Raw genomic sequence first — 27359 nt, 5'->3', positions numbered from 1 at the left:
TGGTAACACCTGAACATAGATGACAATAAATTTTGTTCAGTAGAATTCACCACTGATTTCAGCATTGATATTAGTCCTTATTATTCAGTGCAATGGCACTTAAGAAACTGAACCATATTTACATATACAGATTCACTGAGGTCTTTTAAGTCCAATCAGATTGAATTTCAGATACAGTGAAGAGTCACTAGCTGTTCATATAAATTTTTGTATCACATCTGACTCATAAGACTGAAACACATTCCCACTGCTAGCAGTGTAAAAGGAATTCAGCAGATCATCATTCTGTAACTCAACAGAAAGCATGAATTATTAAAAAGGAAAAAAAGAATGAGTGCTTTAAAAAGTAGAGGACTGAGTAAATATAGAATATTTTATTTAGCTGTGTAACTTCAAATCCTAGAAAAAGAAAATATTAATATAGCCATATAAGTATCACACAATCTACTTGTAGAATGTTTTTTATATTACACAAACTTTTTTGCCATTGCAAGCAAGAGGCAGTTAGACTAAGAACCACTGTATCTGTTTCAATATATATTCTGAAATACTATTGCAGAAAGAAACTAACAACCAACAGTCTTTTTTTTGTTGAATGCCTTTTGTAAATAATGGAACAACTCCGTAATCTAATTCTACTGAAATTACTATTATCCTGATAAAAAGAGGATTAATCTTGAATTGTATAAATATGAAGGTTTGATTCTTATCCCTTATTAGGAAGGCTGTTTTTACCAGTTTATGAAAGATATTCCTGCAGGTAGCTCCATGGGGATATTTTTAATATAGTTTTAAGTCAGGAATAACACTTTCCATTTTGAAAGAAAAATTAACACTGCAATATGATTAGCTATCTTATCTTGTGTTTTCTATACATAAGTATAATTAAAGTGCTTAATTACCCCACAGATCATATTTTTGAGTACTTTTTAACTTTCCTGTGTTCAGTCTCAATGGATTCAAAGATCTGTTTAGACTCAGTGATATATATATACCAAATAATATATAATATATATATTATATATATACACCAAATTAATTTATAATATAAAGCAAAAGAGAAATCATATCCATTTGAGTATTTGCTGCAATAAAAAGTACTACATAGCTTTCCAAATCTGAATATAAACCCAAAGCTAACAATTTCTTGTGAGCACAGTTTCTATTTCTTACAGTTTATGCATACCAGGAGGATGTTTCTTTGAATTTATTGACATTTCAATTGTAAAAGCATAGCTTTTCTGAATAGATTGTATTCTTGCTTTGTATATTAAAACATTGAGTTCAGTCCAGTGCAATACATTCATTACAACCAGCCACAGAGAAATACCCTGACATACAAAACCAGCCCTCTCCTTTTACCCAGGTAGTTTAAAATATGTCAAGTATGAAAGAATCGAGTATTTGATTGTGCAGTTACATGGACAGACGTTGCTAAAGCCTGGGTTTTGACACCCCCAGGCTGGTGCAGAGCTCTAGTGATGAAAAGCTGAGCTGACTGAGATGAAAGGCATTTTGCACCCACCAAGTTCACAATTTCTTGTAACCTCCCACTTGGAGCAGTGAGCAGACTCACTCTATTTCAGAAGCTAAAAACCACAAGTTCAATTCTCTCTTGAACTGTGTAATTACTGAACATAAAAGGGAACAGATCTTAATATTTACTTGACTGCCTTGATTTGCAGCTGGAGTAGGAAACAGCAGCAGTTATTACTTTGCCAGTTGGATAGCACAAGAGCAAGAGGGGAGGGATTTAGTACAGTTAGTGCTCTTCCCATTGCCCCTTCTCCCCTGTGCCACAGCAGCAGATTAAACAAAGCATAAACCTTGAGACAGCCTCTGTGGAGTCTTTTTATGTAGCAATAGGGTATGGTTCTACGTTGACAGGAACGTTTTTCCAAAGTCGTTCCCAGATAATACAGCTACTCTTCATCAGCCATTGATCAGAGAAAATATCACTAATTGAGCACTTAATCCATTTTGAACAAAGTTTGAAGGATAAAGATACTTCTGCAGTTTCTTTTACATTCTATCAGTTGAATTAGTGATTTGCTCACTTCAAACAGAGGACCATGGGTGGTATCCAAAATATTTTTTTAGGTTTACACTTTTATGGAACATGTTGGTTTCAGGTTTCAGAGGTTTATGAGCATTTATTTTCTGTAAAACATTATTGCACACCTTGAAATCCTCTTGATTTTACTCTGACTTCTGACAAGCACGAAATCCTACCAATTAAAAAAAATCCCTTAAACCTAGTTACACTCAATTCTTGGCCAAAAAAACCATGAAACCAAACTGAAATAACAAACACTAGGACAAAAACTTACAAAAAACCCAAAACCTGGAACCAGGCAAAATCCAAGGCAAGTGAGTGTTGCATGGTTTAAAGTTTTAATCAATCTCTTTTTAAAGCTGCTAGAAAATTCAAATTCTAACTGTAAAGGTTGAGCTTTTGAATAAGGATAGATAAGATATTTATTCAGATCTAGGCAGTATAATTCCAGGGATTCTTTATGTCACCCAAGCCATAAGTGAATCTTGCTACTCATTTTCTAAATGTATTTCAAAACTTCTAATCAGAGTTTGGGTTACTGAACCATGCCTTATATCTGCTATTTAAATTCTCTTGAAGATACAAAAACCAAACAAACAAAAAATAGGGGCTACTACATATCCCATCAATTCAACTGAACTGATATTTCTGGTAGGGTTGATGTTGAAACAACTATTTTAATTAGATATTTTTCCCTCTTCATTTCTTTAATTTCTTTAAGCTCTCACTTAGATTTAAATGTTTAACAGTCTCCAAATTTATCAAGCAGGATAGAAAGTAAAATTATGTTTTAAAATTAGCTCTAAAGTAGTCACTTTGCAGAAAGAGCAAATGCATGTATTTTGGCTGACTGTTCTCAGGTAGTAAGAAGGCAAATTAATGGAAAGGTTCATGCCAATAGATTCCAGATAATTATACTCAAGCCCTTCTAAAAATATATATTATCCTATTTTATTTGTATTTCTAAATAAAAGCAATAGATCCTATAGCCATCATTCTAATGAATAATAGAGTTAATTTTCTTGAAAACAGCATTCAGAACAGCATTACATTCATCTGTATCATATATTTCTGTAACTGGACTTCTTAAGATGTATCTAATCTTAACTTTGTAAGACACAGACCAAAATTTTAAAATATAATACTTTTAAACTAATTAAGGTGTAAAAATCTGTAGCAGGGGAGAAACTTCATATTTTTAATTATATATTCAAGAATAAGGATTAGTCATTTTTTAAAAATAAATTATTCTTAAACAAACAAGTCATATAGATGTAATTTATCTTAACAAATTACTTTTCCAGTAAAAATCATCCTTTTTTACTTGCTTTTGATGAATCAAGAATATTAAGAGTTTGAATTATAAAATGTAATTTTGCATGTCGATGGATTTCTTGTTATTTAAATGAAGCATAGAGGAGAAAGTAGCACCCATTAATGTATGTGAGTGTAAATATTGGCAATTTCATTTCCCTCTGTAATTTTCCAAAGTAAAGGTCTTTATTGAAGGATATTAACTTCAAGATTTAAAAGGGGTTTAAATCATTATTTATCAAAAATTTCATTTGTTACTTGTTCATCTTACACTCACTGAAGATTCTTTGATGATATTAATGGCTTTCTTTTCTTAGCTCAGGTCATATTGGTTTGATAGTCCTCCAGCTAAAACCACTAGGAGGTTTTTCTGCTCTCTTCATTGAAACTTGGATTGTTCAGCTCATATTTGAGCTACAAGTGAACATTATTTAAATTGCAGTACTTGCCTGAAGCCTGTATATTATATCAGGTTTAGTTATACTCTGAAAATATGAAATTCATTGGCTGAAAATTCTGTCACATTTGTCAAATTAATCACTTGCATAAGAAGAGTACTGCCCTCCAGAGACAAATGTGGAAGATCTCATAGGCAACTGTTTGCACAGTAAAATGCCATGTTTTTCAAATTACTTCTTTTACAGAAGTGATGGAATGCTATTATCTGATCTTATCACTTCAGCTAGCACCCACCCATTCTCTTCACCTCCTTCTTTCCTCTCATCAGTATTTTCAAGTGGAGAGAAATAAAGATTGAATTATTAAAATGTACTTTTCAGTCCTTAAAAAAAAAATTAGAAATTTGAGCTTCTGCTTGATATTTGCAGAATTTATAAGCCCTATGGGCATGCTAGCCAGGTTATCACTATCCAAGGCAGCAAACACAAAGAGAGAAATCCTGAAACCATTCATAAAGCTGTGTTTCTCCCAGGACAGTGTTAACTGAAGCACTGTTACCCTGCTTCTCCTCTAGCTCATCCGCAGCTTTACAGAGGTAATAGTAGACTTAGAAATTATTACCTCTTTTAGAGTGCTGTGACTACATGCTGCTTGTACCAACATGGCCCAGTGCAATCAGAATGTGTTAATTTTGTACTCAAAAAGAGAATAGGATGGGGTCAAGGATACTGGAAACTATCAATGCCCATCTGCTATTGTTAGAATGTGATTAACACCTCAGAATTAAGGGGGAGCTCTTGAAAAGTTTTATCTTTCCATTTTTATTACTGATGATTTGGAGATTATATGTCTCAATGTTTCTTTAATAGAGGACTCTTCAAAGAAATAATGTTCACATAATCAGCATCATGAGGGTATTCTTGAGCAAAACAGCGCCTTTCTATGCTCATAAAATGTTGCTAATGAATACTTTCCCAAAAGTAGATGTAATCTGTATCCTTGTAGGAAGCAACAAATACTGCAATATTGACCTACAGAATAAATTAAGTACCAGTTTATTTTCTTGCAATGTGAAATAACAGAAAATTATTTAATGGCATTAGATACAAGCAAACACTTCATACACCAGGGAATTAGAATTTTGAGCGACACTGATCACTCTGGTGATGAAATAATCACTTTTGATCTTACTCACAATTAATAGCTAATATTAATTTAAAGTAAAAACCACCACCAGTAGTTCAACACTCATGATTTCTCTGACTGAGAGGCAGTGCTCAGTAATACACTTACTTTTTTTATTACTAAAATAATTGCTGACATAAAATTGCTGTCATAAAACAGGTAGTGTTGGGCAATATCAGTTGAAATAATTGAGATTAAAAAAATTTCCAACTATAAATTCTAAGTGAATTTTATATTCTTAGTTAATTCTCTTTCACTACTCAACTGGTATTAAAAATATTCCCAATATTTCCAAAGCATTTTGCACTCTTTAATGTGTTGTGGCAAACCTTTCTAATTCTCAGTTCAGCACATTGTATATTTGATACATTTGTGTTACGTAACTATTAAACATCATACAGGTCTTGATTTTTTTTATATGGAAAATGCTAGGATGAGGAGAAATTATATAAATTTTAAAAATTTAAAAAATTTAAACACTGTGATTTATTAATTCTCATCACAGTTCTCTGGTACTCCCTGTTATTTCAGTCATACTCCATGCACATTTTATTAGCCTTGACAAAATGTATGAAAATGGTAGCATAGCTTTTCCAGGAAATTTCTTTGCTTGTCTTCACCTTGCTTCTTGGCAAATGCCTTAACTCAATCAAGCTTGGCTTACAAATTTGAGTTTCTGTGTTTCAAAGAGTGAGAAGTTTTCTCCAAATATCTTCAAAATTTTTTCTGGAGGGGAGGTATTTATCTAATAACCTTTCTAAGCTATCTGTACTATTTAAAGTAATTTTAATTTTTAATTAAACAAAGCAGATAACAATTACTGAATTCCCTGTGTTAAAGCTGCTATTCCTATCACTTGGAATCGAATGATCAATAAAATCTGTTTTGTCTTGTTTTGTTTATTTTGGCTTTTAAAATTGGCTTTCTAAATAAGCTTTAAAACCAAAAGTGAGTACACAAAAATTATTTTTTCTCATTGTAATGCTAATAACATCTAATGAATTGGTGCAACAGAAAGTAACAATTGCTACTGCTGTGTCAGAGAACTGTATTACTTCTGTTATCCTGCACTATCATCAAGGCTCATTGGAAAGCATTCTACAAAGGCTTTGCAAATTTTTTGTTTAATTGACTATGCTGACACACTGAGACTGAAGAGCAAAGATTTATTGTCAGTTGAAGCACAGCTATTCAAAAGTCTAAATTAAAATTAAAAAGTTCTAGGCTTGGATGTCCCTGATTTCAATTACTTGTAGCTACACTACTGTGGATATTCAAGCTGAAATGCAGAAACCTCAAATGCTTTTTGAAAATTGAAACAACTACAATTGTATTTCAGTTTTCTTTAATACATGCTCTATAACATTACCATCCTGGTCATCTCAGATTACTTCTGCTCAATATTTAAAAGAACTATAACAATTTAGTGTTTATTTTCTGGAGTTTTTAAACATAGTTCAAGGTCTGTTTCTCATCTTTACTTGGTAGATTTTGCTTTGGTAGACTGCTCTCACTAATATTTTTCTTTATTGCTGGAGCTTTTTGTTTGGGGGTTTTATTTCAAAATTCAAGGTGTATCAAGGCTAGGCAAAACAACACAATATTGAATTCACTGTTCTCAAATAAAAGGGAAACTCTTACACCTAGAATCTCCTAGAAATTCCTCACCTTTTTCATAAATTGCAGATTTCACATCAGTCAACAGTTGTTATGTAAGATCAAGCACATATCAAAGGAATAATGGCTCTTAAATTCAGCCTGTAATTGAAATGCTACTTAGAGTTGACTTGGGATTTGGGATGCTCAAGTTCTATTCAGGTTCTATTCTGTGATGGAGATCCCAAAAACCACAACAGACATGATTTGATTACACACTAAGGCAATTGGCAAGAGGAAAAATCCTCTGAGGTCAGGTCATCACAATCATAGAAATTTTTCTAATAAAAATTCAGTATTAACTAATATTGAAAGAAATACAATTTTCAAGTGTATTCATCTGTAGGGATAAAACTGTTTTTCAGGTTGGCAACTTCTACTTTACTTTGTGTAAATCTTCTCTAAAATACATGTAACCTTTGCTTTATCCAGAAAACTGGTAACAATCATCTGAAGTATAAGCATGTTACTGAAGAGCTTAAAGATTTTTAAACTACAGAAAGCCCAACTTTTCTTGATTTATGCTTTTATGTTAATATTAGGGGTTTAAAGGCTTTTTTAATATCTCCTTCATTTTTGTGTGATTTCCTCCTCTACTGTTAAATTAAAAATATCATAGTTCTATTGATATTAAAATAATTGCTATTCACTTTAAACCAGCATGTAATTTACACTTAACAGAGAAAATCTAAATATTCTTTTTTCCTCTATTTTCATTTGAGGCTACATTTATGGAACTATCTCCAGAGGAAACCGTCGATTACTGATGTCTTTACATTAATCTCCCACACAGCTTTTAGCACCTCTGTGTAGGCCACGTCCTGTCACCACTTAATTAAAAAGGATTTTGCCACCATCTCTTCATGCAGAAGAATCAGGCTTTGCAAGAATGTTCTAAATCAAGAAATTTTAGCATGAAACATAAACGTGACAAGAGCATGGCTGTTGACAGAATTTACACCAATTAATCTGTGAATCAAAAATCACAATTATATACTCATACTTGATGCAGAAGAGAAATTGCTACTGATTCATGCATACATAATAAATGAAGCATTTCAACAGCAATATTTGGGCTGAAAATTTTTCATACGTTTTACTTTTGCAATTATAAAACATGATTAGACCTTTGTGGAAAATAACTAGCATGACATCAAGCTTTATTTCTATTTATTTAATACCTTGCTGTAGTTTCCTCTCTATATATATATCAAGTGTTGCTATTCACATTTGAATTTATGTTACTTATAAAAAAATCTGACATTTCATTTCCCACAGTTGCACAATGCATTAAATAATTTTAACATCAAATACCTCAGAAACCATGGTACTCAATATAAGTTACTGATACCCATTTTGTAAGTTACTGTATGCAGTCTACCCAAAATACTCCATCAGTCATGCCTGTGTCCAGAGGTAATAACTTCAAAACATATTGAACTCAGCTCTTCTGTTGAAGATAAGGAACAGATACAAAAATGGCACAGACCATGAAATACAGCTATCTTATGGTGTGGCAGGCTAAGAAAATCAGAATATGTGTGATCAATAGATATCTTAACAGTTTATGGAGAATATAATAAACATTAGTAGGAATGGAAACATCTGGAGGAGAAAGGAGATATGAGCTGAAACAGATTAACAGAAGGAAACTAAGGAAGGAAATGCAGCAGTATGATTGCAATCAGAAAAAGACACAAAACACACTGAAAGACACTTTTCAGATAAAGTTGTCATAAAAGTCCAATTGCTTGTATATAAAACTAGATAAAAGTCCACACTGCTGATTTGTCTCAACTGAAATGTTTCAAACTCTACTGTTCAATGAATTTCTGGCCTTACACAACTATCAAAAATTATCTTTATTTTCTGTTAAGGATATGCAGACAACTCTGACATGTTTGATCTGATAAGGCCACAGTGTGTCATAATGAATCTTTTTATTGTAAGGGCTGTGAGGTTCTCTATCCATCTAATCATACTTTTCTCATAATCAAACTGTTGTATTTAATCAACCTGTCACCTATATCAGAAGAAAAGAAAAGAGTTACTTTTGAATTAAAGAAAATTATAGTTGAAAAGGTATGTGGCAAGAGAGAACAGAATAAAACTATTACCTAGCCATTACCTGAGATTGCACAGAAATTTATTTTGTTGAAAGTAATAACTGTCAACCAGATCTTACACTATCTCATGGAGTAGATAGTCTATATTCAGAAGTTAAAGCAACAGACCTGAGAAAAACATCCATAAAATTTATTCACTGCTTGGAGAGAGGTAAAGCCAGAGTCACAACCTTTCATGGTTTGGCCCTTCTATTTTCTTTGCTATAACAATAGCAAAAACTATCTGTCCATATATTTTTTAAAAAGAGATTTGAAATTGTTTCTTTCAATCTGAACTTTATAGACTTGATGTCTTTTAAAAAAGCCCATTTTATGGAAAGTTAAACTATGGTGATTCTTCTGAAGAGGATCTGATTAATTTTCTTTTCAGAAACCAAATGTCCAGTCTTTATCTGAAATGAAAGGAATACCAGGAGATAATCCAGAGTCTTAGACTAGAAACAGAAAAATAAAGTTATTAATTAAATGAATTTACTTTGAAAACTGTTCTCAGAGAATACACCTAGTGTAAAATATGTATAGGGAAATTGATTTCTATGGTGGAGTATTTCAATGTATCATTTTAATTGCAAGTGTGAAGAAAACAACTTCCTGTTTTCAGAAGATCCCATTTATTCCCCTGTGTTGCAAACTGGAATATTATTCATTTTCTGCTCTATGAATTTTCCACTTATTTTTTTAATGGGAATCAAAGAATTCATAAATAAATTTAATAAATTCAAATGTGAATTTCTCCATTTAAGCTTTATACTTTAGAAAATATTATATTATTTAAAATGAAAAAAAATCCTCCATAATGAAAAGAAAATGAAGTTTCATCAGTAAGAATACAAAACGATCTTTTTCTCTAAATAAAGTTTAAAAAAATTATGTCATTTAATGAAATAGCATTTTGGTAGGACTTTCTCATTATGCAAATTCTTTTTCCATTGCACCAATGTGTAATCCTAAAAGAGAAATGCCTTATCACCACAATCTAAATTACTCTATATATACTTGGATTTTATATTTTACACTATTTAAAACATCAATCTTGTAAGGTGTTGGATGTTTAAATTCCAAAGTTACATTTGGAATCTGCTTTAATTGTATAATTTGCTAATAATGTGAACTGTTACTGGAAACACATTACACGTTAAAAAGATAAAAATCATAAAACAAATTAAGGCCTTGCTATGCACATGCTTATGTATTAGTTAAGCTATGGTTATCAACAGTCTGAATATGGATCAAATTTCTGCAGAATCAAGCTGAAGAAATGCATATTATTAACAGAAGGCCATGGACTATCCTAATTACCTGGCTATGTGATCAGATGCTCCTCTCCACACAATTGTACTGAAGAGATGTAAGAAATGCTGACAACCTCTTGGTTCCCTACACAGCCCACACCCTTTCTTTGCTTGTACAGCTCTATGTCTATACTGCTAATTTAAAGAATCACAATTGACAACAAAACCTCTAAATCAGTCTTAACAGAGATCACACAATAGCAACTCCATATACAGACTTATAGAAATATATAAATGCTCATAATTAATATGTTTCTGAATTGATTTTCTCTCTTGTATGCTTTGGTTGTTCAGAGACTAGGCACCATTCTTTATACAGCCACACCAGGTGCCTCTGAGCTTCTCTTTGCTCTCCCTCAACAATCAACCATATCCTTCTGGACCAAGGCAGCTTGGATGAACTTGTCCCAAAGGCTGGATCACCCACAACTGCTGCTCACTTGAAGTGATTTCTTTTTTTCCCTTAGCTTTATGTGCCTTTGACAGTCCAGTTTCTTGTTTGTACTTAAACACTGCTGCTATAGAGGTGATTGAAATGTCAATCAGAGAGAGGCCAACAAATCATCACTAGTGAAGCTAATTTCCAACATGAAAAAATCCTTGTGAAGATGTATTCTTCTGTCTGGATAACTTTTCTGATTTCTTTTGTCATCTCTAAAATGGTAATAAATATGACATACTGAAGAAGTATATATTAAGATAATATTGTGTTATGCATTACTTTCCACAGTGCACTATCATTGGTGAATCACTATGTTCAAATTTGCACAATTTTAAATAGTGTGTGCATTTGGATTTGATTGACTGTCCAAAGAAGTACTTTAAGAAAATAACTACCTCACTGATTAACTACCCAAAAAAACCCCAGACAATACCTGAAAATTAGAAATCTTTTGAGAAATATTAATGACATGACACTTATGGCACAGAAAGTAAAGCTGTGTTAATGAATGCCCAGCCTTCCCCCACCTCACTGAAACTTTAACCCATTAGAAACAGTCTTTTACTTTTGAGATATCCCTAAGAAGGTGAATCATTGTAGCTGTAGACCTTGGCACTAATAACCATCTAAGCAGATGACTGTTGAAGAGATGAAGAACTATCAAGAGAAATAATTTAAAGGGGTCATTTTGCAAATTATCTGTGTCTTTAAAAAATCAGATAAGCTATGGAACAAGAAAACAGTCTCTAGTGCTCTGTTTAATACAAAGAAAATTATGCGAATGCAAAAAGAGTGTAGTTATATTAAAGGCCCCCCCTTTGTGGAATTCATAAAGGAATTTCATAAAAATTGAAAAATAAAATAATACTTTAATTTTAAAAATACTACATAATCAGTCATTGACTTGTTTTCCTCTAATATGATGGATAAACTGTGATTAAGGGCGTAGAAACAATAGAAGGACACCAAATTGGTTGAACAGGCAATCTCTGATAGAGATAAAAAAGTGCAAGTGGTATAAGAACAAACAAATTTCCAAGTAGGAATACAGAAGTATTCCCTGGATTTTTAGTCATGGCACCAAGAAAGCCAAAGCTCAACTCAAGATGAACTTGAACAATGGAGATGAAGGGTAACAAAAAGGTATGTCAAAGACAAAAATGATAAGAAGATAAACATGGGTCCACTGCTGAAGGGAGTAGGAAACCAAGTGACAAAGGATGTGGAAAATGCTGAGGTATCCAAATTCTTATTTTCCTTATTTTACTGGCAAGATCTGTTCTCAGGCTTTCCAGGTCAACTTGTCCAAAAGCAAAGTTTTGAAAAGAAGATGCCAACCACTGTGGGGAAAGATTAAGTTAGGTTTAAATTCCTGGAACCACATAGTATTGTTTCAGATTTTTTCAGATTATCCACTGTTTGAAAGTAACTGTTCCAAAATGTGTGTTTTGAACAAAAATTATACTTTCTTTTCTAAACTAGAAAACACATGCACACATAGAATATTCATACACAATTTACAGTAATGTCTATGTTCCAGTCTATGCTATATAAATAATTACATAAACTGAAAAATTAAAAATTCAACCGTGACTAAAAAGAGCAAGAGTTGATCAAAATTCCAATTTTTAAAAAGGATTTTAGAATAATTAATGCTGGACTGTACACAATACCTTCTGTCCTCCATGTCCTCCACCCGAGCATCAGGACTAAATCATTCACTTAATGCTAGAGATAAGTTTTAAAAAATCCTTTTATTTGGGAGATGAGGGGCTGGAGGTAATTGTGTCACTTGAAGTTATCCTCAAGTACTAAGAATACTATTATGCAAATAAGTGTTCTGACACAGGATCTGACATCCTCACAGCTTCCTTACATCTCTTTAGCACCAAGTCACTCCAACTCTTGACCAACAGAATTTTTTTAATATTGTTCTTTAAATTTATTCCAGGATCCATAGAGCACCATAGAAAATGTGAACACTGGTCACCAGAAGAGAAAAGCCAAAGCTCGGATTCTACAAACATTAAAGCTTCTAGGATTCATTTTACCTCAAAAATTCTCACTGACTTTTCCCACTGAGTAATGTGCACTTAAATGCTCAGTTCTGGTTTCCACAATAACTGAATATAGTTTTCCTCACAGATACTGTGGTCAGAGTTGGGGGTGACTGAGGCAGTCTGTTAGAAACACAGGTTAAACGTGAGTGTCGATGCATAACGACCATGATGTGCTTAACTCCTACTACTAACAGTTTAAAACCTTCCAAGACCTGATCTGTAAAATTCTCCCTGACATAGGAGAATTAGTTGAAAGGTTGAGACGAATGTAAGGCGTGGCTTTTTTCCCCCCAAGAGCTATCCTCAGCTAACAGGTAGAATAAAGCAGACACAAAAACAGGATTCAAAAACTCTCAAATTCTCTCCATAGTTTGATTCCTGGCTTGTTCCTTAGCCTTGGCCAGTGGCACTTCCCCTTTCTTTGCTTGCTTCCCTATACTCTAATTGGAAAGTTTATCCAAAGGTATCATGAAGATTTTCTCATGTTTATAATGCTTTTAAAATACAGAAATACATAAAATAAAAATGCTAAGAGTTCTTGTGTTGCTCTTCATAATTCTTTACTAGTAGGTGACTCAGGGAACACAGATGCTGTTAAAGAGAGCTTAGACTCATGAGAAGCTTTTTGAGAAAAGTTACTACTTGGCAGGCTCAAGGTTAATTCTAAGTTAAAGATAAGTGAAATAACAAATCTTCTCTTTTTTTTCCTCTCTCTTTCTCGTTCTTAAGTATCTAAACCATAGTTCCCAATTATTTTCACTATATACATTATTCTACTGAGTAGCAAATAAGTAAATCTGAAAAGCAGCTTTTTTTAAATTTTATTTTTACTGTGTGTTACTCAGCTATGGTCAGATCTTAAAGCTTTATGATCTCTCTGTAACACTTAATTCCTTAAAACAATAATAGAAATTTAGCATCCTAGCTTTTCTTTTAAAAATAGTTTGCTAGTAAGTGAATGACAGCAAAATTATGGCTCAGAATTCACATATTTCAGTTTCTAACACTTGAAAAGGCTTTTTTTGCCCTGAATATAGAGGACAGAATCTGGTCTCTGAGGTATTCCTTGGACATGAAAAAGACCATGAGCAAGCAACTGGTAGGCATTAAGACATATTTAGCTTGAAACTAGATGGATTCTCTATTGCCATAGTATCAAACTTACAGTGATGCTAATAATAAGTTGCTAATATTTATTTTCAAAAACAGATATTAAAAATTTTAAGTTCATCTTGAAAGGGCCTGGGGATAGTTTTGAATCAAGTTTTTATCTGATTTCCAGTATAGAGAGTGTTGATTGCCTCTTTAGTAGATAATAAAACACAGAAGTTTTAAGCAATATGATGACTATCTAATCCACAGAACTTAAATTAAGCAAAAACATAAATTAAGACAGAAAGAACATTGCAAAAAAGATACTTCAGAAATTAACTGTCATGTAAGTTGTTCTTGTAGCTCCCTAGAGTTTCATAAACACACTAATATGCACTCTCTAAATTGTACATAAGCAATATGAAAGCAATCTAAAATAGATTTTATGTTGTACAATTATAATAATCTCTCCCAAATGATGTTTGAGCAAAGGCTAGGATAAATAGAAAGAGGAGACAGTATCCATACCAAATAATAGACAACTAAACGAAACACCAGATTATTTTATATATTTTTGCTATTAAAGCCCTTTGATTGCAAAACAACTTTTTGCTTTCAAATAATGATTTTAACAAAATCTTCAAGTGTTTGATATACTCTTATTCTGGAGTTTGCATGCAACGGACATGACATTTTCCACCAGATATTGCCTGTCGTGTTACGAGGATACAAGTATCACAGCAACAACCGGCATAGTTCTTTTTCACTGGAAAACCTATTCTTAAAAGGCAAAACAAAGAAATACTTCAGTCCCTGACGCCTTGGTTCTGTACTGTGGAAAGGGAAGGTGTATGTGCCCTGGCAATTCACAGTGCTCAGCAGGGGCTGTGTCCTATCCCACCTTCTCATAACCATCTCTTCTTTGCAGTAAGACAATTGAGAGATTGTTTCCAGAACAAAGGTGACTGAATAGACTTTCACCATATTTCAGGGGTCTTTGGACAAATCAAAACCACCATTACAAAGGATTTGATTCATTATTCTTAATCACGAGTTTGAAAGAAGAAATAAAAAAATATTTGAAAGAAGAAATCAAATATATGGTACCACATGCTACATAATGTAAATATTCCCTAGAGCATTGTATCAGGGTGAGAGCTGTGGCTATTGGTTAAATACAGAAGTAAATAAACTTCTGAAATAGTTATTATAAAATAGGTAAGATAAAAACCTTAAATATCTTCAAATAAATAACTTTCCATACAAAACAGGCCCTTACCACTTTAATACCAGCTACTTTGGAGAAAACAAATGTGTTCTACTGTCAATCATTTCTTATCTGCGCATCCCCTATTAAATGCCATTATAGCTGTTGCTCACACCAAAGCCATCAGTAAATTTAGTTGCAGTTACTTGAGGGAAAGCTGGCTAATGTATGCACCACACCCCAAATAACCAAGCTATCCCAACCTACAGTAAAATATCACAATAAATATTATATGCATACAGGTTATTGCTTATAAAATAATAAAAATAAAAATAAAAATAAAAATAAAAATAAAAATAAAAATAAAAATAAAAATAAAAATAAAAATAAAAACAAAGGAAGAACTGACATATTAAAAGCAATTGTCTGCCTGTTTCTAATCTTTCCCCTAAAAGGTCTGACAATTATTACATTTCATAATTGTAAGGACCAGCTGCAGGGTCAGTCTAACAATTTTTAAGCACTTCTTCTTATAGTACAATAAGCATTTCTGGACGCGATACTTCAATAGGAGACATAAATTCTTCATCTTAACTATGATCTTTATTAGGGTCTCAGTCTAACCTGGATTAAAAAAAAATAAAAATCTTTATCCATGTACTCATAGAAGGAAATTAGAAGGGTGAAAGAAATGGCAAGGCATTGTGATGTCTGAGAGTTGGAAGGATAAGAATTGAAAAAGTATGAAAGATTAAGAAAAACATTACTGAACATCTGCTTTCCAGATTTCAGCCTATGCTGCTATTAGGATTTTGTTTCAATTTTTTTTTTTTAATATAAACTTTGTTTTAATTCCTCTACAAAGCTAACATACAACCAGAAACAACCCTATGACAGCACAAAGAGAGAGAAATTGAGAGAGAACAAGATATTGAAAATGTGCATGTCTACAAATAGAACCCTTATTTTATTTTAAAAACTACATCCCCATCTCTGTTTTTAATTTTGCCCATTGCAGTCATATAATCAAAGCATAAGTGCCTTATAATGCTAGAGTTTTTGAATCTTTTAGTATATTCTCCCAAAACCATACATTTATAATTTAGGATGTTTTCAGTGGTGAAACTCTTCTGCTTTAGAATTAGTTTCTATGACCCAAAAGCTTTTCTACCTTCATTTACCTACTGAAGACAGAGAATCTTCACACCCACACTTTGATTCCCTTTCCCCAACTTCACATTTCAAAGGAAAGGGAGGTAAACTGCATTTCTACAGACATAATAGGACCCCTAAGTTTATGTACTTTCATGCAGATAAGAAGACAGATAAAAGGATAGCTTTTTCCAGCTGTTTGGCTGGTATAATAAGCATATAAATGGGAAATTCATAGCTGCTTGAGAGAGAGCTAACAACCGAAAAACAGCACTAAACATCTAGAGAAATTTAATTTCCTGAACAATATTCTTCCTGTATCACAATAATTGCTCCTTAGCTAAGAAAGAATCATATAACCTAAAGATTTTATGCTACAAAGCATGATCAAAATTACAATTGCTTTTGCTGTTTGGATTTAGTTTATTTGTTTAAATAGCTCGGCAGTTCCATTCAACAATCTGTCTGCTGTTTCCCTGTCACTCTCAGAATAAATCTTGTTTTGCCCATCTCCAAAACTCTTCAATTCCTACCAACCACAGGAATAAATGGCACAGACATGGTACAAAGCTATCTCTTACTGCTGAGGAGAGATTCATACCCACAGAGAAGCCTCTCAAAGAAGAAATCATTCTCTGAGTACAGCAGATAGTTGTGTATAGAAACCACAATGTTTTAGATTTGTTCAGTAACCTTCAAACTGTCTTTCTCTGGTGTGTTTGAATCCAGCCTAGAAAATAATGCAGTCTCCAGCAATTTATAATCACTTAGCCACTTCCATAAGACGATATTTTTCATTCTTTTTTCTAATCTGTCTGAGGCATCACATCAGAATCACACCTTTTTTTTCCCAGTCAGTGTTACTAGAAGTGTTGCATTTATTTTCCTTCCCTATCTCAGACAATCTTCTCTCCAGAGAATGGATCCACTCCATGGATAAAAACAAAAAATCAAGACACAAGTCTATCATCAAAACATCACTAAATTTTGTTATATTTAACTGTCCAAATAATATTTTCATTTGTAAACAGTCTAAAAGTGTACATGATTTTATGGATGTAGTCAGTATTTTTATGAGCATATTTCAAAAATGGGTCTAACTTCTTCAAAAAATAAAGACATCTAGGAAGAAATAAGATATAGGAAGTGGTATTAAATTCAATGTTAATATTAGCTGTCTTTTTAGCTAATCACCCTAATGAATACTTATGGGTTTACTTATGTACTACGAGTCTTACACTCTTTTTATAACTACATTATTCAGAATATTCTCTCAGAACATGTGTTCTAAAATTCTTAAGAACAGCATTTAACACTCAGTGTGTTCTTGTTACCTTTTCCTTATGTATTATCATACAATCAAACAGCTGTAGTGCCTTCATTTGGTAAGCAAAATTTTCATACTAAACACATTATAATTTGGAAAATAAGGACAGACAATAGTATGTCATCAGAAAATTTTAGAACACTAAAGTTTACTTTGGAAAGCATGTATTGTATAAAAATTCACAGATGTAATATGAAGAAACTACAATAGAGATCACTATAACCATATAGACCATTTATGTTACAAATAATGTGGATATACAAGAGCAGGCAAAATCCCCTTAGGATTTCTTGAAACTAGTTTTGAAATTGTATGATTTTTTAAAATTCTGGGTATAAAAAGCACCTTTCATTCTCTACCTCCTCCTCCCCTTCATCATCATGAATGGTTAATCAAACCTCCAGAAATCTTCTTTTGGAATATGAAATATACTATTAATGTTCAGAAAAAAATGTTTTTTACAGCTTGTTTTACTAGATATGATCAAAAGCTTTACAAGCAGTTTTACCAAGTGTCAGGCACAATTTTACAGACATTTTATTCAACTTTTTCATTTAGTGGCTTTAGAAAAGAAATATACTTTTTTCCTAGAAGCAGCATCTGCAGCCCTGTACCTGCCACAGGGAATATTGAATAAATAACAAATTGCTGGATCTTACCTGCTGGACTCAGCTGCTGTAATGGCAATCAGAGGAGGTATCCTTAGTGGAAGAGTCGTGGGCCTTGGGATAGTCTCAGTGTCATTCTTTTTATCCCAGTCTGCCTGTTCTAGCTGCCTGAAAGCCAGAGGAGGAAGCTGAATGTTACGGGACGATAATCTCCGCACGAGATAGGGCTCCATTCCCTGGGAAGGCTCTTCATCCTCAGTGCTCTGATGCAGAGCTTCTTCTGAAACCTATGATGAAGGCAAAATCATATCCATCATATAAGAAAATACTCAAAATGTTAATTCGATAACTCTTTTATTTCCTTTTTGTAACTTAGTTTTTAATAAATATTATTTGCTCTTTAATATCATTATTGAGAAAGTTAAAATGAATGACAAAATACAGTAAAAATTTCAGGGATTTAAAGAATCTGTTTTTAAAAGCAGAGAGAAATTATTTTTATAATGAGATTAGCACACTACTATCTAGAATATTTATTCATACCTCTATAGTGAGCAATAAACTTTGTATTAGATTAATTTCTTTCCTGTAATATATATATTTCCCTGCAAGTTATCTACCTTTTGGAAGAACTGAAGGTCTAAAGACTGAATTTTTTTTAAAGTAGTAATCAGAGATTTAAAACTGTACTTTCTTGGCTAACAACAGCAGAAATTTCATCTTATATTTTCTCAGGTGTCCCAATTCCCATCTTTTTCTTGCTCACAATAATTTCATGCTAATAGTAAGAACTGAGCATTTAAAGCAGCAACTATAGATCTTAAAAGCCTCTGAAGGTGAGACTCTAATTGAGCCTTCTGTTTAAACATTAGCAAACATTATTTTCAATTTAATCATCTAAAGATAATATTAAAAATAATATTCTCTGGGTCAAAGAAAAATGATAATTCAATAAAGAAAACTCAACTGATAATGATTTGAAGGGAAAAAATTTGCTCTGAATGTTTCTGAAACTTTTAATAAACATCTTACTATTGTGAAAGAAAATTCTCAACAAGTTTACATTTGGAGAAAGCTTGGTAGGGGGTGGCTCCTGCGAGAACATGGCAGAAGTTGTTGCCATGTCTGACAGAGCCAGTGCCAAACCAGCTGCACGATGGACACACTGCCCAGCCCAGCTGCACCTTATTGCAGAAAGGGAAAAAGCCCTTGAGCAGCTGCAGCCAGAGAGAGGATGTGTGAGAGCAGCAGCTCTGCAGATACGCGGCTCAGAGGACAAGGACAGGCAGGAGGTGCTCCAGGGGCAGAGCTGAGGCTCCCCTGCAGCCCCTGGTGCAGCCCATGGTGAGGCAGCTGTGCCCTGCAGCCCTGGAGGAGACCCAGGCCAGGGCAGGGGGATGCTGAAGGGAAGCTGTAACTCCATGGGAAGCCCTTGCTGGAGCAGGTCTGATGTCAGGAGCTGTGGCACCGATGGCGAGCCTGTGCTGGAGCAGCCTGCTGCTGAAGGACTGCACCTCGTGGAAAGGGCTCGTGTTGAAGCAGAACTGGGGCTTTTGAGAAGGACTCAGGTTGTGGAGGACCTTCTCCAATGGGAGGCACCAGAAGGTGGAGCAGGGGAAGAGGGTGAGGAGTACTCCCATGGTGGAGGAGAGAGCAGTGGAAACAGCATGATAAACTGCCTGCAGCCCCCATCCCCCATCCTCCTCCTCCACTTGGTGAAGAGGAGGTAGAGAACTCTGGAGTAAAATCGAGGCTGGGAAGAGAGAGGGATTGGAAGGTGTTTCAAGATTTAATTTCATTTTTCTTGCTAACCTGCTCTGATTTTATTGGTAATATATTGAACTTCCTTGAATCAAGTCAGTTTTCCTGTGATGGTAATTGGTGAATGGCCTCTTCCTAGCCTTATCTCACCCCCTAACCCTCCCATCTTTCTCCTACTTTCTCTCCCCTGTCCAGCTGAGAAGGGGAGTGATTGAGTAGCTTTGGTGGGCATTTGGCATCCTTACAAGGTCAACCCACCACAGCAACATTAATGAGAGCTCCATTTGTACTTGGAACTTGAGCAGTTGCTGTAAGCAAATGGTTTCCAATTTTTAATCATCAAATCTTGATTAATAATTTAGCTATTTTTCTTAATCCATCTGCAATATAATTTAAGAAAACAAATATTATAAAACGATATGCATTAATGCAAATACTCTGAAGGAAGTCAAGAGTAAAATCAATCACTATAAAAATACGACAAGAATTAATGTGTTATAGCTATCCAGGGAGAAGTTTAACTTCATGGTTATTTTTTCAGTGCGTGCATAGTGTATACTTAAGACAGCTGAATAAATTAAAAACAATAATTAAATTAATTATAGCTCTGCAAGAAATGAAAAATGCTGATATCAAAGTTAAAATAATCTATCACATGAGGTTTTTGATACATTTCACCAGTTGGGGTTTTTTGGGGCAACTCCAAACTCCATAAAAATCCTGGAACTGGAGCCACGTAAAGTCAGAACTAAATAGCTGAATTGAGAAAGTAAACTTACTGGGCAGCTTCTTCAATTCCTATTCAAAAATTAGAGAGGTGGAAGAATATGATCTGAATAAAGCTAGAAATAAATGGAAAAATTCCAACACAAATATTAAAGCCAAGCTTTGGAGAAATGAAATTAAAGGCACCTAATGTGGCAATGAAAATTAAATCAATTTGTGGAAAAACTGGCCACCTATTCAAGTACAAATGCTCAGGCTCTAAACCAGGAAATGTTCATTATAATGATTTTATCCATCCTGGGAAACAGAAGAGAAACATGCTTTGGTAGATATGTCTAATTTTTCAGATTGTTTTTAAGAAGCATTAGATGTATTAACAGAAATTTAGGCAATTTATACCAGTATTCCATCATTAAATTTTTGAGCAATCATAGTTAAAGCCATTGCTGTCATTACCACAAAACCACTCACTAAGTATGAAAACCAAGCTTTGGCATGGCAGGTGCATCATCTGCTACATAAAATAACCCAGGATCATGATTGCTGATAAAAAGAAAACAAGAAATAGCCTGCTCCTGACATTTTCTTATCTCTGAGAATGTATAAAAGAAAAATAAAGTTTCTATAAAGTGTCTGTTCATTAAATCAGTTAAATGGAAGATATTAGACTTTCTTTTTTACCTTAAAGGTCTGGAAGACTCTCTGTTAATCCCTGCCCTGTAACCAATTAACTGAATTCTAGAACATGGCAACCTTTCAGATACCAATTAACTTACTTCAACATTTTTTGTCCAGAGCAGACTCTGGGCTGGGACATTTAAAGTGTCTGTTTCCTTTTTCATTTTTTCCTGGTTGGTTAACTTAACGCTCAAGGGATCGCTTGCTAGCCTTCTAATTAGCAGGCATGTTTCTTAGTTCTTTTAAGTAATTGCTCATTAGTAGGCATAGATTTTTGTGCAAAATAAGCCATTGTAACCTAAAGAACAAAAGTCAGCGACATATCACAAGTTTGCCAGAAAATAGAAATAGCATGAGAAGTCAAAAAGTGAAGAGTCCTGACACTGAAATGCAGACTGTTTTTTCTGCCACTTCACTGCAGACCACTTGACACACTTAACAAGATTATCTATTTCTCACCTCCCTTAGCGTTTTGTTAAAAATATTTTTTTAAAAGCATCACCGTATACAGATCTGACAAAGTGTGTAGTGTCAGTTCTTGAATCATCCCTAACCAACCCACCCTAGCACAGCTTTCCATTCTTTCCAATTGAAGCTCAGTCTTGTGTCATGGATCAGATGACTGCTTGTATCCTAAAGTTTTTCCTTTCTCTTCCAAGAACAAATAGGAAAACATGAAAGTACTTTAAAAACCCAGCACTGCAGTCATTCTTCTAACTTTGACATTCCAACACAGCGCTGTTTAAAAAAATACTAGTCGGGGGAAAAAGAGGGTACAGTGCGTTGTGTTCTTGCCTTTCAATGTCATGTCCAATAGCAGAATTGAATCATAAGTTATCTGAAAAATAGGCTAAAGTAATCACCTCAGTTTGTTTACCTGCAGCCCAGAGGCAGGCTGAGTACCAAAGAGCCAGAGGCTCATTTTGGAGGCTTGACACCATTTCTCCTCATGAATAATAGGGTTGTTACTGTCCCACCTACAAAACAACTTCTTGACTCAGCTCTGTGACTCAATACTCGCTTGAGTCAGAAAATAATAATCTCTAATAATTCTATTTACATCTGTACAAAATAATTTTCTCATTTACAACAGAATATTGTGATTAAAACACCTAAATACTAATTTTATTCTCTTACTTACAATAAGAAGTACTGATTTTATGTTTTATTAAAAGATGGAGTAGCATTATTTATGATTATCTTAAGTGTTCAAACAGTTCCTCTAAAAAGACAGTGGCTAGGTACTTAGTGTTTTACAAACCAATAACATATCTACAAAACACAAAGAATAGATGCTGGCTTGACAGTATTATTATCCAGACTCTCTTCTGCTTTACTGCAAATGTTAATGGCACTGGCAATACTTTCACCACGACCACGCCTCAGCTCTCCTGTACCTGGAGAACTGATACAATTCCCATCGAGCTATGACTGTGTTTGAGATCCACAACCACTATTTATTAGCACAGCTATTTTAGATCTAGACTAAACACACTACTCTTCGTTCAAGCAATGTTCTACTTTCCATTTCTACATTCTCTTCACTTCTTTGTCACCGGCGACTATTTAAATACTTTGAAAATATAACTCAAGGAAACTATCAAACCAGTAAATGTTCTTGCTCTTGGATTCTCTAATTTTTATTAAAAAGTAAATGAGAATATATTATTCACAGACCATTTCAGAGATGCATTTCACTGTGACTAGATTTATTGCTATTCATTACTTCAGTATGGAAAAGAAGAAAACAATGATGATTCATACTCCTAAAATCATAGTTAAATAAAATTAATTTTTGTTCGGTCAGGCAATTCTTTTCCCCTTTTTTCTTTTTTTTTTTTAATGATGAAAATATTTTTAGTGAAAAAAGCCTCTACTTATGTTCAGGATAATTTTTTTGCTATACCATTCTACAAGTGGCTTAAAATAATTAGACCATTTAAAATGTGATTATGCATCTCAGTATAAATTAAGGAGTCATTTACTTTAAAAAATTCAAAATTTTTAGTCATAATATAGTTAATCAGATTGAAATAATGAAACTATTAATGCTATAAGGAATACCTATGTTTATTCCTGGTATGTATTTAGAAGGATGAAAATTATATACTTGAGGCAAATGAAAAGGAAATAGTTTGCAGGTCATCAGTGTGTAGAGTTTTCTAAGGAAAAAAATTGTTTTCATTCAACAGAACAAATTATTTTCACAGAAAAAGTCAAAAAACTACAGTAAAGGGTTCTTTATCTCTTTTAAGAATGATGAATCCTGGGAAGCAAAGGAAGTCTGAAAGAACTGGAAAAATACCTGTTCTAACAGAGCAAATTAAAGGCCTCAAATTCCAGTAGAAGCGTGGTCCTATCAATATCGCACAAATAAATAAATGCAAGAAAATGTAAGAAGAATCCAGTGAGTTTGACTTTGTAGTAAGCATCACCTCAAACAAACTACTGTCATTTTGTTGGTATATATGACAAAGTTTTGCAACACAGCAACATGAAACTGATGACAAAAATAATGCTGTATGAGCATCTCTGTCTCTGAGGCAGACACCCTGGGAATTTCCTACCAGACTTTCAGGTTCCCAAACTCATCATGAGGTTATTCTCAGCTCAGCAGAAAACTGAGATCTAAGTGAGTAAACTCTTTTTGATCCTGAACTGCATTCTTAAGAACCATAGAATCATTTAGTTTCGGAAAGATTTTTCAGATGATCCAATTGTAAAACTAATGCTACCAGGCCCAAGAGTAAGCCACATCTCTAAGCACCCCATCTTCACACCTACATCTTCTAAACACCTTCAGGGACTATGACTCAAATACCTTCCTGGACAGTCTGATCCAGCACTTGGCAGCACCTTCAGTGAAGAAATTTTTCCTAATGTTCAGTCCAAACCTCCTGTGGTAAATCTTGAGACTGTCCTGTCATTTGTTTTCCTGGAAAGATATAGGGTAGGTCTAGCTCAGAGATTAAGTAGATCTACCTATCCCAAAGGTGTAAAATCCAAGGCTCCAGCCTGTGGACTTTGTGTACCCTTCCAACATCTTTAGCCCAGGTGCTGATATATTAGACAATTTTCTTAGTCTTGCACTTCTTTGATCAGAAAATTTCCCACAAACCCTTTTTTATCTCTAGCAATTATTATTCTGACAGCTTTTTTTTTTTTTTTTTTTTTTTTTTTTAATTATCTGCAGATAGGGATATGCTCAGCAACGAAAACATCACGCCAAAAAAGCAAGGATAAAAGTAACTGAAGCAAGTTCTTCAAAGTCACGTTGATGACACAGTTTTGAAATTCAGATCTGTTCATACAGGAGATTATGCCAAGAGTACTGCATTCTCTGCTGCACATGCAATGAAAATCCTGTAGGTATACAGACCTAGGTTTTGTGGGTTTCAGTAAGGCAGAACTAGTCTCACTTCAGCTTCATGATGCATTGTCAGTTGCGTAGGAGGACCTCATTCAGTAATAATCTCAAATCCTATGGAATACATAACTAAGCTACATACTTGTCAGAACATTCCAAAAATGCTAGTAAAAGATTGAGCCTTCTTGATTTTATTTGAAAAATCAAGAAACAAAGGCTCATCCATTCTTCCTTAAGTGTATAGTAACTGCTGTTATTAAAAAATGTGGGGTTTTGCTATTGTCTAGGGTTCTGTAGAGTGTACTCAGGAATACTTGCCTCTGCATGAGAATGAAAGTTGAGATCCTCATGCAAAAAAGAGTAAAGTTCTTCCATCCTATTGCCTAAAGAAAAGAGTTATGTGGCAGGAAATATGTTGAATCTTTCAGGATAAGTTAAACAAATACTTTACTTGTTGCTGTAAATGCACCTTTATGACAAGGACATCCAAGAGGAAGCTGACAAAATGTTGATATTAACATTTTTCCTTCCAATCCTGAAACACATGACTCTCTTACCAGAAATACTGGGTTGAAGTCCTTTCACTGCTCTCATCCAAATTCTGGAAATAAAACTATGCATTTATATATATATATATATATTTTTTTTTTTTTTTATAAATATGCTTAAGTAGGGTCATAACATTAGGGTCATAACATTGCAAGCACATTACAAAATGTTGGGACCCCCTGGTAGCAGAGATTTATTTTAGGACATAGCCACAGCAAAGTAGTGTACAGAGATAATTTGTTTTCCAAAAGGGAAATTCATATTTTTAAATGAGAATCCATTTGCAACTCTGAGTATAAAACTTTACCCATGAATCTTTACAGCATATTTTTCCACTCTAAGAATCAGTTATTTAGCAGGTCATGTGATTATTTATATATACTAAAATACAGATATGGTCTCTCTGTATTTCCAGTACACATTTTGAATTTTTTCAATTAGGTATTGCCTCAACTGACATTGCCAAATGTGAACTCCATGCATTTTAACCCATCCTTTAATACACCACTCCAGCTCTTCTGCCCTGCCTATCCTTCCTGAACAGCCTGTAGACATCCAGCAGGGCAGTCCAGCCAAGGAACTCATCTCACCAGGTTTCCCTTATGCCAATTATGTCAAATATTTGGGACTGGGACAAAGCTTATGTATACTCTTATGTCCTCAGAAATGCAAATTAAAAACACATTAACCTCAATATCAATGAAGTAAGTTTTGTCCCTTTTTTTACTACACACACTACCCTTGTTCATTTTTATCATCCTTCGACCACACAGGTATTGGATGACTGAGTTTTTCAGGATATTCACATATCTGAAAGCATTGCAATTTCCCTGTTGCCACAACTAATGAATAATTTTTGCAACAAATTTCCATTACAGCATAAGAAATTAGCAAGTTCTAGGGAAGTCTGAATGAAGAAAAAATATGTAAAAAAATGTTCCTTCCAGCAAAAAAAGGATAAATGAGGCTAGTTTCATGATTATTGATTACATGCAAAACAAGCTGAAGAAACTTAGCTGCTGGAACAAAAGGAACATTACATGAAGAAAAGATACAGACTCATTTCTGTAAATGAGTTTTACCAGAATATGTTTTGTGACTCACCTGAGAAAATCTTTGTCAAGCTGAAGAAAAAAGCATAAAACCCACCAGTATCAGCATCCAAAATACTCTTGTAATGTTCTGAGACTACAGATTTTTCAAAGGCTGAGTTCTGGATTAACCTGTCCCCCTATCCTCTCTCTGTGACTGGAGCTGAATAACACAATAATCTTCTAATTGCAGAGAAAGTAAGTCTTAAAGAAATAGGAGTGATATTAAAATATTCTGTCCTTCAAAAACAATAGAGTAATATTTAAAAATTTCACAACAGAACAGATTATCCATTTGAATAGAGATCTCTAACAGCATCAGAGAGAAAAACTATTTCTGATCTAAATGTAATCCAGCTAAACCATATCTATTCTTGCTTTTACGATGCTCTAGAAATTTGCAAATTTAAATACACTTTCATAAAGTTTTAGAATATTATAAAATTCACCAGACTTTAAAAACCAAAAAACATAAAGTTTTAGGCAAACAAATGAATATCTAGCATTAACTCACTTGAAAGATTTCATTTTCTTAAAGAAAAACCCAACAGAGTTAGTTGAATTAAATAAAATAATGCAAAACAAAATAACAGGACATAATTTTCTGTAATAGTGCAATTATTTCTTGTTGTACTTAAACAAGTATTCCTGACAGGTGTTTACTGCTCTTGGCTGGGGTAGAATTAATTTTCTTCCCAGTACCTGGCATGGGGCTGTGTTTTGGATTTGTACTGAACACAAGATTGATAATATAGAGATGTTTTTGTTATTGCTGAGCAGAGCTCACATGGAGCCAAGATCTTTTCTGTTTCTTACACTGCCACATTGGTGAGGGGGACTGGGAGTGCCTGGGAGATTGGGAGGAGAGAGAACCAAGACAGGTGACCCAGCTGACCAGAGGGATATTCCAGACCATGTGACATCATGTTCAGCATATAAAGTGGGAAAAGGAAGAAGAAGGGGCACATTTGGAGTGGTGGTGTCTGTCTTCCCAAGTCACCACTATGTGTGTTTGGGCCCCACTCTCCTGGGGACAGCTGAATTCTTTCCTGCCCATGGGAAGCACTGAATTCCTTCTTTGCTTTTCTTTGCTTATGTGAGGCCTTGGTGTTCCCTATTAAGCTGTCTTTATTTTCAACCCACGAATTTTCCAGCTTTTACCCTTCCAATTCCCTTTTCCATCCTCCTGGTGGGAGAGTGAGTAAGTGGTTTCATCATACTTGTTTGCTGGCTGGGGTGACACTGGGACAGATACTAAACTACAGGTACAA

The 27359-nt window shown here is 34.0% G+C and overlaps 1 protein-coding gene across 3 annotated transcripts in view; it reads right to left on the bottom strand.

The window, feature by feature from the left end:
* Positions 1-27359, bottom strand: part of PDE4D (phosphodiesterase 4D) — a 511449-nt gene that overhangs the window by 347511 nt on the left and 136579 nt on the right. For all 3 annotated transcript variants that reach the window (XM_079330595.1, XM_079330593.1, XM_079330597.1), the window contains one exon: positions 17968-18203. In XM_079330595.1, the coding sequence (XP_079186721.1) occupies positions 17968-18203 (236 nt within the window). The remainder of the gene's footprint in view (positions 1-17967; positions 18204-27359) is intronic.

The sequence above is a fragment of the Erithacus rubecula genome, assembly GCF_903797595.1.
Source record: "Erithacus rubecula genome assembly, chromosome: Z".
Taxonomy (NCBI): domain Eukaryota; kingdom Metazoa; phylum Chordata; class Aves; order Passeriformes; family Muscicapidae; genus Erithacus; species Erithacus rubecula.
This window is presented reverse-complemented; position numbering and strand designations above follow the sequence as displayed.